Source organism: Xyrauchen texanus, chromosome 17 (assembly GCF_025860055.1).
Source record: "Xyrauchen texanus isolate HMW12.3.18 chromosome 17, RBS_HiC_50CHRs, whole genome shotgun sequence".
Lineage (NCBI taxonomy): Eukaryota > Metazoa > Chordata > Actinopteri > Cypriniformes > Catostomidae > Xyrauchen > Xyrauchen texanus.
The window spans coordinates 29,932,768-29,944,887 of NC_068292.1; the positions used below are offsets into that span (position 1 = coordinate 29,932,768).

The window sequence follows — 12,120 nt, forward strand, 5'->3', positions numbered from 1 at the left end:
ATGAATGAAAAATTAAATGCATCCTACTCACACAATCGACACATCATACAAATTTCAACCCATTTGTGACCGCAACCTGGCAACCTACAACACAGTTGCGCTGTTGATATTTGCTCAGGTAATTGTCACGGTTTCGTGTCACCCGCACCATGTTTCGTGTCACCTGCACTGTGTTTTGCATCGTCTGCACCGTGTTTCGTGTTATCCGCCCCGTGTTTTCTGTTTCACCCGTCACTAGTCACTTTCCATGTCACGCTCCCTTGTTGTCCGCCCGTGTTTTCTGTTTTACCGTTCACGCTCCCTGTCATGTCTTCCTTGTTGCCCGCCTGAGTCTCACTGTCCGTATGTGAACTACACTTCCCTTCTTCCCGTCGTTTCCGGCCCTGTCAGTGTGTTATTGTCCGCACCTGTCTGTCATTTTGTCATCACCGTGTCTCTTTATTTAAACCCCGCTGTTTTCCCTTCCTATTGTCGTGCGTTGACGTTCCATGTTTTCGCTCATGTCTGTTGTGACTCGCTCTCTCCGTTCGTGTTCCCTGCCAGTCTGTCTGTTCTTTCGAGGTTACCCTCATGTCGTTTCGGGTTTACCCTACCCTCCATGGATGTGCGCTGCTCAGCCACTCCTGCACCCCTCCTGTGTTTAATCCGGTATTCTTAGTTGGTGTTTTCCCATCGTGGACCTTTTACTTTGTTCCTGAGTTTGTTTATTTTTGTGCTTATTCAATAAAACCGCTCTTGGATCCTAACCACTCGTCTGCCTCCTCCTGTTCCTCACAAGTCATTACAGTAATAGATGCGATAGATGCAATAGAAGTTGATTCAAGCATCATTGGTAGATGGGAGAAGACAAAGGTGGTGCTCCGGCAAAAAAAAATAATAATAATAATAATAATTATATATATATATATATATACACACATGTAACTTTCACAGCTGGATGGAAGAATTTAATTTCATATCTCAAAGCCATATCGACAATGCCCACGCCTTTTGCAATGTGTGTCGCACTGATTTTAATATCGGTCAAGAGCAATTTCTCCAGGTTATTGCACTGCCTGCATCTTATGTAAACAAAGACAGCACATTCATAAGAATTTGGCAGTGTAAATGGGCTGTATGCAATTCATCCCCTGCTTTGTGACTGTCTTTTTCCCTGCTATGCTCCAGACCAAGATGTATGTGTTGTATATGTTTGGCTCTCACCTTGCTCGCCTGTGTCTCACCTACTTAAAATAGTGGTGGTGTAGTGGACTAAAGCACATAACTGTTAATCAGAATGTCGCTGGTTCGATCCCCACAGCCACCACCATTGTGTCCTTGAGCAAGACACTTAACTCCAGATTGCTCCGGGGGGGATTGTCCCTGTAGTAAGGGCTCTGTAAGTCGCTTTGGATAAAACCGTCTGCCAAATGCATAAATGTAAATGTAAAATAGGCTTAGCTTCTTTCCTATTGTTCATTGTTTTGTAATGTATATTTGTTATACTGTATAATGTTTTGCGTTCAATTTCTGTACAGCGCCCTTAAGCTTTGGAAACCGGTTATACAAAAACTTATTATTATTTATTATTTTATCATTGCTCTACTGACACACAAATCATGACAAGTATTAAAATATCATAGCTCATCCTCAAATATACAATACACCCATAGATTTCGCACATACGGCCACAGATAGTGCAATCACTTCCATCCTCACGCACTTGTCCTTTGTGCTGGCAACTGTGCTTAGATTTTGCCCACATACACACACACGCACACACACGCACACACACGCACGCACGCACACGCACGCACACACACACACGCACACACACGCACACACGCACGCACACACACACACGCACACACACACGCACGCACACACGCACGCACACACGCACGCACACACGCACGCACACACACACACGCTCACACACGCACACTCACTTAAACCTCTCAGGCGTGAGGAAGTTGAGCAGATGGAAGAGCTCCTCCAGGTTGTTCTGTAAAGGAGTGCCTGTCAACAGCAGCTTATGCTGGAGGGGGTAGTTATTCAACACACGAAAAAACTGAGAAAAACCATAAGAGAGTGCATGTTAGCTCAACGCCATTAACCATTTTGATTCTGGTTTGTTGTATTAAGTAGTGGATATTTTGGTTATCTATCACATGTTTCTTACCTTTGATTGGTTATTTTTGAGTCTGTGGGCCTCGTCTACCACAAGACAGGCCCAGTCGATGGAACCCAGGATGGCCTGATCGATCGTGATAAGCTCGTAGGACGTTAACAGCACGTGGAACTTCACAGAAGCCTCTTTCTGCAGATGAGATGAAGAGAGATTCAAAACCAGAGGGACCACACAGGGTCGGCAGATAAAGACAAGGGCACATATAAGAAAATGTCATCAAACCACACAGCAGAGCACTAAGATGTGGCACAGAATTAAAGAATCCAAAAAATGTAGGGTTACTAGCTTTCTCTATCATACGTCACTTTCTAAATTCTTGCCCTCCAACTGCTTTCTTTCTCCTCCTACCTTCATTCTGGAGGCCTTCTTTCCACCACGGATGGCATTGTCCTCAAAGGAGAATTCATTCTCCCGTATGACAGCCCTGCTGTCTTTATCACCCACATAAGTGACCACGTACATGTCTGGGGCCCACATCTCAAACTCCCTCTCCCAGTTAATGATGGTGGACAGAGGGGCACTCACCAGGAATGGTCCCTTCGAGTGGCCCTGAGAGAGAATGTTAGAATGTAAGGGATTACATCTAAGGCACAATTCAAGCCATTTTAAACGGTTTGCACCAACTCCCCAGAAACCATTCACATTTCCAAAACTAATAAAAAAATAACACCATTACAAAGATAAAACAAATGGGAATTACGCAATATGACAAAAGTTACTGACAAAAGGGATGTTAACAAATGCACACACCTCTTTGTAGAGCGAGTAAAGGAAGACGGCAGTCTGAACAGTTTTTCCGAGACCCATTTCATCAGCTAGAATGGTGTCAGTGCCCTGAGCCCAAGAGAAACGCAACCAGTTCAGTCCCTCCAGCTGGTATGGGTGAAGTGTACCACCTGTGGTGTCCAGATAATCTGGCTGCCTGTCGAACTTAATGGTTGGCTGTAAGAAAAAGAGAGAGAGAAAGAGTTTTGGACCATTAAAGGGATAGTTCACCCAAAAATTTAAATTCTCTCATCATTTCCTCACCCTCATGCCATCCCAGATGTGTATGACTTTTTTTCTTCAGCAGAACACAAACAACGATTTTTAGAAACATATCTCAGCTCTGTAGGTCCATTTAATGCAAGTGCGTGGTGATCAGGCCTTTGTAGCTCCAAAAATCACAAAGAAAATATAAAAGTATAAAAAAGTAACCCATATGACTCTCTGCAGAACACTACTAAAGTAATTTTTACTCTAAATCTCCACTTTAACTTTCAGATGTGAAAGAGAAACTAAACAGGCACCACATGTGACTTGCAGATGTAAAAGTGAAAGTGGAGATTTAAAGTAAAAAAGGATTTACATTTTTAGCTATTTCTCACCCACACCTATTAAATCACTTCGGAAGATATGGATTTAACCACTGGCGTCTTATTGTTTACTTTTATGTTTCCTGTGAATTTTGGAGCTACAAAGGCCTGATCACCATGCACTTGCATTAAATGGACCTACAGAGCTGAGATATTTTTCTAAAAATCGTTGTTTGTGTTCTGCTGAAGAAAGAAAGACATACACATCTGAGATGGCATGAGGGTGAGTAAATGATGAGAGAATATTCATTTTAGGGTGAACTAACCCTTTAATAAGAAACAAATTTTGTCTTCCTCAACACCTATTCTACACAGGCATCAACTATATCATTCAGTAACCAAAACAAAACGGAACCTCATAAAAGACTCATTTAAAAACACTCTAGACAGGCAACAGCCTGAGTTAATGGTCATGCACAAACAGTATATATATAGGGCTCATCGTGTAAAGCAACACAGTATTAGCTAACAACTCAATTAAATTCTTAATAATGTATATTTATAATTGACATGAGTTTGTTGCATTGCATTCTGAGATTGCCTTACTTGTCAAACATGCAATAATGTTTCAAAATTAGACAAAACAAGGTATCTTATAAGGTATGCTAAATATGTCTTAAAATTTGGTTTGATCTTCAAGTTAAAATAATGAGCAAACACAATCTGTTTTAACTATTAACACACAAATTATTGTATTGGAATTGTACATACTGAATTCAGCAATCAAACATTTACAGTTTAGTTTGGAAAAAAATTGTGAACCCCTAGGCTAATGACATCAACAAAATATGAGATGCTGAGGAATGACCTCAAGACAGCAGTTCACACCACACATCCTCAGAATATGGATAAACTGAAGCAGTACTGTAAGGAAAAAGGGTCCAAAATTCCTTCTGAATGTTGTGCATGTCTAATATTGTTGCTAAAAGAGGATTGATCAAGAGTTCACTTACTTTTTTCAAAAGCACTGTGAATGTTTAAAGGGATGTGTTCAATAAAGACATGAAAGATTATAATTGTTTATGCGTTGTTAGCTTAAGCACATAGTGTTTGTCTATACTTGTGACTGATGAAGATGAGATCACATTTTATGATCAATTAATGCCGAAAACCAATTAAAGGGTTCACATACTTTTTCTTGCCTACTTTTTTCTTTCTGCCAAGGTAGGCAGTTCAATAGGTTTTAGAACATGGCTTATATTTCCAAGGAGCCTAAATATGTAGTTATTTTTCTCTGCCAAGAGCTAAGGGGATGGAAGCTGATGTTGATCAGGCATGCAAGAGTTGTTCGACTGTTCCTTACATCCACCACAGGATTAACAGGAGGCCTCTCTGTCTTCTTCACTTTCACCTTCTTAAGCTTTTTACCCGGTCTGCCCTCCTCTCCAAGCATAAGTTCCCTAACAAAGAGAAAGATAGAGCCATTACAATGTAATCAGTATTATGTCATACTTATGGCATGTGTAAATTTCTGAAGAGTCCTCTGTGCATGTACCTGTGGTTCCAGTAATGCTGTTTGAAAGTTTCAAAGTCTGGTATGTCCATGTCTTCACACTCCCAGGTTGACTGTTCATATTGCAAATCCCTCCATTTGATCAAATAGTGAACATTATTTTTCTTATCCACACTGACAGAGAGAAAGAGAGAGAGATGAATGCCCAAGTAGTTCAGTAGATGTTATTTTTCACAGCACATATGCCTCAGTATCTGACAGCTCTCACCTGTGGTTCAAGATTCGGTGGATGAGGAGCCACTCAAGCTTTACGCCAAAGCGTCCATACTGATCATCCATACGTGCATAGAAAGGATCTTTATTCTTCCTCTTACAGCTCTTATCCTCGTCTCCTTCAGCACCCAGCTCCAGATTGGGGGGCTCCTCCATATCTGTCTTCCGCTGGTAGTTACGGAACATTACTTGACAGTTCAGCTCCAACTATGGTGAGAGAGAGAGAAAGACATTTCTGATTGGAAGAATTTACTACTAAACACATCTTCTGAAACACATTTGTGCCTGAACGTCTATGTTCAAGAAAGTATGTGTGTTTTATTTGTATTTTACCTGTAGTTCTTGGACCCAAGAACAGTGCCAGTATGACATGTTGGACCACTTCACAAAGAACTCTCTCTCCTTTCGACCAATCATAGGAGGAGGATCCGGGGCGTGAACTGGGAGGTCTGCAGGGCGGGGCACTGGCATAGGGGGAGGGGCTTCACCCCATCGCCAGGTCAGAACTTTCTGGACTTTGCCCTTTAGTGGAAGACTCTGAGAAGACAAAAATACATTATATTCTATGTTTTTTAGAATTAAACCAATAAAGCTTGAGATTAAGGCAGCTATAAGACAGAACCAGTAGTGATGAGCAACCCATTCATGTTGAATGAATGACAATTAATTTGAATTCTAAATATTTCAGTATTAGCTTGTGACAATACAATTTTATGAAGTAAACCAAATGTAAAGGACACTAGCACACTTTACTATCTCTCTCACCAGACAGCGAGGGCAGATCCACTTTCCGTTGGGGATTTCTGGCAGAGGAGGATTGAGACAATGTAAATGGTAGGACGAGGGGCAGGTGTCACAGCACAGAAGCTCTCCTCCATCTTTACACACCCGACAAAACTCCATGTGATGATCATCCTCCTCTTCTGCATCTCCTTCATCCCTTCTTCCATCATCATTATCCTCTTCCGCATCAGAGCTTTCCTCACGAGCCTCCCACTGAATTCCCTCCTTCTCCTGAAAGACATTTACAATGCATTATCAATTGAATGCAAAAAAGTTAATCTGAGTGCACACTCAAACACAGAATTTGGGTTTTACTCAATGTCTATACAACAGAATAAAGACAGTCATTCTATTTTGGACACAGGTTTAGGACAGTGCTGTTTGAAGTGAAGTGTACATACGCAGTGTGGACAACTCCAGGTGCCCTCAGGGGCTCTCTCCATTTCAGGGTCTAGACACACCATGTGATAGGCTCGTGGACAGGTGTCACACAAAATGATCTCACCACCTTGTTGACACACCTCACAGTAGTCCTGATGATCAGTCTCATAGCCGTCAGCCTCCTCATCCACTATGAGGGAGAAGGAAGGATAAAACAAATATAAATTAGGGATGAGCACAGATGGTCGATATTTAGTTAATCGTGCGATGTGCAACTAATCCAACATCAAAATCACTATTCGGTCATTCTACACGTGCAATAAAGGGTCTTCAACCTGATCCAAGCTTGACGAGTTCCGACAAACCTTCAGGTTTTCCAGCCGGGTTTTGGTCAGATTTTCAAGTATAGGGCGAATATAAGCACCCCAAAGAGGCTATTTTACCACAGCAGTGGAACTCACTCCATGCACATTACTTTTCATTCAATGATTTAGCCAAGCCTAGTGCTTCTTACAAGCCCTGTGTCATTTGAACAAATGAACTGCTCAATCATTAAGAAATGGGGCTTTTCCACTGCAAGGTACAACTCAACTCGACTCAACTGTTCTCGCTTTTTGTGATATTTCCACTATGGATAGTACCTGGTACCTGATAATTTTTTTAGTACCACATCGGTCGAGGTTCCAAGCGAGCCGAGCCAATACTAAATGTGACGTCAAAATCCAGCATCACTGATTGGTCAGAGAGAATCGCCTCTACCAGCGTCACTGGATTTCAGATACCATCCGCTAGTTTTAAAGTAGCAACAGCGATAGCAGTATCATTTGTTCACGTGATTTTCTAATTGTGAAAAAAGAAATGGCTGAGCGCAAAACCACGCCGTGGTCAATAAACAAGGTGCAGATGGTCCACATGTTAGTGACGAGCGAATGGAAAAGCCTTTCAGGAAGTGTTTCAGCCACTGGCAACAACTCTTGCGTACAATGAACTATGGACCTACCAACAGTGTAGGGAAAAGTAAAAAAAAACGTCAGAAACATCAAGGAAAAGTGGAAGAGGTTTGACCAAATGGACGCTATCTAAACTGGTGAGAAATGGGAGGAAGAGTGCCCTGGACTCACGATGGTATGTTTTGTTACGTTAACTCTATACTCTGCTTGAAAGCTTCATTTTATTTAGTTGACCAGCAACTGGAAAGCTTGCTTCTAAAACAACCAGGCCAATTTAACTGTTACACTTGTGTAAAATCACCATGCAACAACTGCTTTATGCAGCACAATGAGCTAGTAGCTAACAGCTAGCGGTCGTGTTATTGTTTATGGTCAGTAAAGTTTGTGTCGTGTTTCATATGATGTCACGGCAGTAGAGGTGGCACAACTATGACGATCAGTCTATAATCCCACCCACGTTGAGGCGGCACTAAACTGCAATAGAAAAGCAAGCTTATTAAAGTAAAGTGAGTAGAGTCGAGCTGTAGCATGCAGTGGAAAGGTGCCAAAATACTTCTGTTACTATTGTTCTTGCCCATGAGACAGCAGCAGGAGTTAACAGCACACTTTCCAGAGTTTGTGGAATTATTGATCTTTGAATATGTACCCATGCATGAGAGAGTTCACTAGGGCTGCAAATAAAGTTTATTTAAAAAATGTACTAATCTAACAATTATTAGTAAGATTCAATGTCTATTTGGGCGATTATTGCAATGATTAATAACCATCTCTGAACTTAATTTCCTGCGTGTTTACGCTAAAATTGAAAAGCGTACAATGAACTGTGGAATGCTGTACGAAAGACAAAAAGACGCAGTAGCGCCGATTTACTCACGCTGATTCTGGAATTAAAAAGGAACACAAAATTCCTGATTTCATTTTGTACATTTGTGTGGTTTCTTTTACAAATGCTTAACTACTGTACATGTCAGCATGAATACATGTGTTGGGGAATTTATAGTAAAAAATAACTTCAATATTGATTTGTTTCTTACCCACACCTATCATATCATTTCTAATGGCACATATTTAGAGACTGGAGTTTTATGCGATATTTTTATACTGCCTTTGTGCTTTTTTGGAGTTTCTAATTTTTGGAACCTGTTAACTTGCATTGTATGGACCTACAGAGCTGAGATATTCTACATAAAACCTTTGTTTGTGTTCACCAGAAGAAAGAAATTCATACACATTTGGGATGGCATGAGGACGAGTAAATGATGAGAGAATTTGTATTTTTAGGTGAACTATTCATTTAAAATCAACAAACCTACTTTGGACACTTAAGTCACACTGAACGATTTATGAATGTCGTTGCATTAGATAACAAAGTAGACTTAGTCTGAGAGTTATTTAGGACTTTGATCTGACAGGGAGAATTATTTAAGAGTACCAAAATCTAGTATAGTAAATCTGAGTGTTATAAGAAAAATAATAGCCCTTTTCCACCGAAATTGCTATGATTCTCATGCTGGTTCATGGCTGGGGCAATCTGGAGCCTATCATAAACCGGCAGCACTGTTTCACAGACCAAAGAGCTTAACGGTGACATAATGGGTTACTGTCTATGTGGTAGTTTCATGTGACTAGTTCAAACATAAAATAAACATGGCACATCACAGTGTGTTTGTATACAGCTTTTACACTTGAGGACATATTTAAACATATGGATTAATGCAATACATCGTTATTACATTGCTAAACAAGATTGTCAGTGATGACATCTACACTAAAGACGACAGGTAATGTAATTACATTAAATTGTATGAACTATGGCTTAACTTCCCAAGTTCTGTAAACTGATACAGTGCAATCATTATTAACATTGGTGTAGCAGATGGTAGTGGATTTTTGCCACAGCATATAATATTACTGAATGAGAATCCCACCGTTTTACTTAACAGATAGCCGCGATCTGCCAAACTTAGCGAGTAGCTGTTTAAAAATCCCCTTACATATCAAAACAATGCACAAAATAAGATGACAACAGTGTAAGAAAAGCTAACAAAGTTACACAATATATACACAACTTACTGAGTAGAGCTGCAGAGGACACCAGCGATTCACTGTTTATCATGAGAGTTACTGGCTGAATTTAATGCACTGGTGAGTTAGCAAGCTGGTAGGTGTTCGAGTCCAAAACATCATTGCTCCGCCCACTGTCTATTTTGCTTATGTCTTTCTTATGGTCCCTGTACTCCCTTAAGTGTTTTTTAATTTGTTTATGATTTTGTCAATTGTCCGATTGAAGGAGTTGTGCATTATTTCGTGCTGTATCTACATTCATTTTTTTCCTTTGTTATCTCTCTAGTTTATCTCGGATCTTCGTAAATACCATATTGCTAGTAGAGCACTTGTTTCGTCATGTTACCTGAATGCTTTTGATGTCTGATAATTTTGTGGGTTTTTTATTGTTGTTATAGAACGAAGAAGTACTCCTTGCTGCAGACGGTATTTTCTGTTGTTGTTTGGGAAAACTTTACAATGGTGACAAAACATTATCCCACCCTCTGTCCCTGATGTAATCACTTCCTGCGTAAAGACCAGCAAGCTTTTGGGGCTAGAGTCAAACCAGGTTTTCGGCGCAGGAACAGACTTTTCTTTTATGTGCTGAACAGTTCGAGAATTCGCACTGGCCTAGGAACCCGCACACAAACCATGTCGGTGAAAAAGGGGTAAAAAGAGTGAAGGTGTTTGGCACACTTAAACTGAGTTTTTGCTCTCTTTGACTCACCTATTTTCTTTTTCTTGGAGCTCTTGGATTTCTTACTTTTGGACCGGCTGCCACGACTGTTGGAACCATCACTGACAGAGAAACTGTCAAAATCGCTTTCACCTTCATCATCCTCACCACTCTGAGAGAACAGGACGGTGGGTACAAAAAATGTTATGGTGAGTATAGTTTGGCTGGTTTCTGATACTGACTTTTGTAGAAGTAAATATAGGCAGACATGAATGGAATGGATACAAACAGAGGAACGTTTTCTCTTGAAGTTGCCCAGCTTAATCTTGAGTGGAGCCACTTTCTTCACTTTAGACTTTTTGTCCTGGGGCTTTGGGGTGGGCTTGGACCTCCTTCGTGCGTTTGGGCCTAAAGCACATATATACATGTCACATGATGTAGGTTAAACATACATACATTTAACACATTAAAAAAATTCATTTTCATTCATTTTGTCAGTCATAACTCTCTGATATTGTCACTTTAATTTCCAACCAAATACCAAATCTACAATTGTGTCTCTTTTTTTCCCCACTCTCGCTGACCTTTGCCCTCTTTGGTCTTGGCTTTCCGCAGGGGAACAGCTGCGGGCTGTTGGGGTTGGGGTGGAGGGGCCGGTGCAGCAGGAGCTGCTGTCGGTGTGGGCATGGCCACAGGTGCTGCCCCTCCTCCATCCACTCTAGTCACCATACTCTCCACTGCAGCAGCTACATTGGCAGCTGCCAGGGCTGCGTTGGCGCTCGCTGAGCCTCGCATGGGATTATTAGTGCTGAACTCCCGCCATTTAGCTCCCAAAACCACCATCATCTTTGACACAGCGATCTTAGGGTTTTTAGCAGCTATAAGAGGCCTAAGCAGAAGGAAAGACAAAGACCTCTTTTAGACCAGCCACATAAAAAAAAAATCATATATATATATATATATATATATATATATGGATGTTTACATGAGGCAATACCATAAATAGGACAAACCAGAAAGAAAAAGAACCTGCATTGTTCTACCTGACAAACTGGCTGAAAGCTTTATAATTGGTGAGAGAGGTATAGTCCTCCTGGGTGAAGGTGTAGTAGATGTCTTTCATTCCCCAGTCTGCTAATAGCTGAGAGGAGGACTTGGGCTCCTGTGAAGGGAGAGGATAACAGATGAAGAACAGAGGAGAACACAATCATAAGGGGAACCAGACACGTATTGTATCATTTGACCTGTACTTCATCCAACACCGCCTCCACACATTCAAAAGTATGCAAACAACGAGTTTATCTCATTAAATTGCAGCCTCTGCAGTTTAATAATAACACTAGGACATGAAGTGATTTTAATTTGTGCGCTGAATTTGTACAGAATTACCTGTTAGACCCATTACCAACTAAACTCCTAAAAGAGGTGTTTCCTGTAATCTCAGAACCTTTTAATATTATTAACTCCTCATTATCGTTAGGGCATGTCCAAAGAAACTTTAAACTTGCAGTTATCAAACTGCTTATCAAGAAACCACAGATTGATCCAGGAGAATTTGCTAATTATAGAACCAGAAACACTTCTCTTATTCTTTAAACCTGCTTTAAAATGAATGGCATTTATGCTAATTTTATTCTATTTCTTTCCCTGTCTGAACCTCAGGATTATATCCCGAGGTTACCAGAGCCTGCCAGATCGATCTCCGGTCCTGCCTGATGTCTGACTCTGTGTCACTAAGTGATGATGACCAGCTGCAGCATGTGACAGCCAGACTTCACTTCAGTCTACTAAAACAGACTTCACAGAGGATGAATCGATGCACACTCAAAGACATGGGATTCTTCAAGTGCCACTGTCCAAAGCATGGGCTCAGGATGGAGTTCCCCAAAATGACCTGCCATTAGCTTCCAGTCGGACTGCGATGCTCCCCACTGAATAATATCTATATCAACTTGGTCAAAGGAGGGACAACACTCATATAGTTCATACAAAATAATTTTGTTTAATCATTGACCCACAACACTTACTTAGTT

The 12,120-nt window shown here is 40.9% G+C and overlaps 1 protein-coding gene across 3 annotated transcripts in view; it reads right to left on the reverse strand.

Annotated features, from left to right (window-relative positions):
- Positions 1 to 12,120, reverse strand: part of LOC127657595 (chromodomain-helicase-DNA-binding protein 4-like) — a 40,202-nt gene that overhangs the window by 18,377 nt on the left and 9,705 nt on the right. For all 3 annotated transcript variants that reach the window (XM_052146456.1, XM_052146454.1, XM_052146455.1), the window contains exons 5-18: positions 11,131 to 11,249; positions 10,672 to 10,976; positions 10,377 to 10,495; positions 10,139 to 10,259; positions 6,436 to 6,605; positions 6,017 to 6,265; positions 5,585 to 5,788; positions 5,247 to 5,458; positions 5,021 to 5,152; positions 4,829 to 4,925; positions 2,921 to 3,112; positions 2,519 to 2,719; positions 2,162 to 2,299; positions 1,929 to 2,050 (exon numbers count right to left, since the gene is read on the reverse strand). In XM_052146456.1, coding sequence (XP_052002416.1) covers positions 1,929 to 2,050; positions 2,162 to 2,299; positions 2,519 to 2,719; positions 2,921 to 3,112; positions 4,829 to 4,925; positions 5,021 to 5,152; positions 5,247 to 5,458; positions 5,585 to 5,788; positions 6,017 to 6,265; positions 6,436 to 6,605; positions 10,139 to 10,259; positions 10,377 to 10,495; positions 10,672 to 10,976; positions 11,131 to 11,249 — 2,381 coding nt within the window. The remainder of the gene's footprint in view (positions 1 to 1,928; positions 2,051 to 2,161; positions 2,300 to 2,518; positions 2,720 to 2,920; positions 3,113 to 4,828; positions 4,926 to 5,020; positions 5,153 to 5,246; positions 5,459 to 5,584; positions 5,789 to 6,016; positions 6,266 to 6,435; positions 6,606 to 10,138; positions 10,260 to 10,376; positions 10,496 to 10,671; positions 10,977 to 11,130; positions 11,250 to 12,120) is intronic.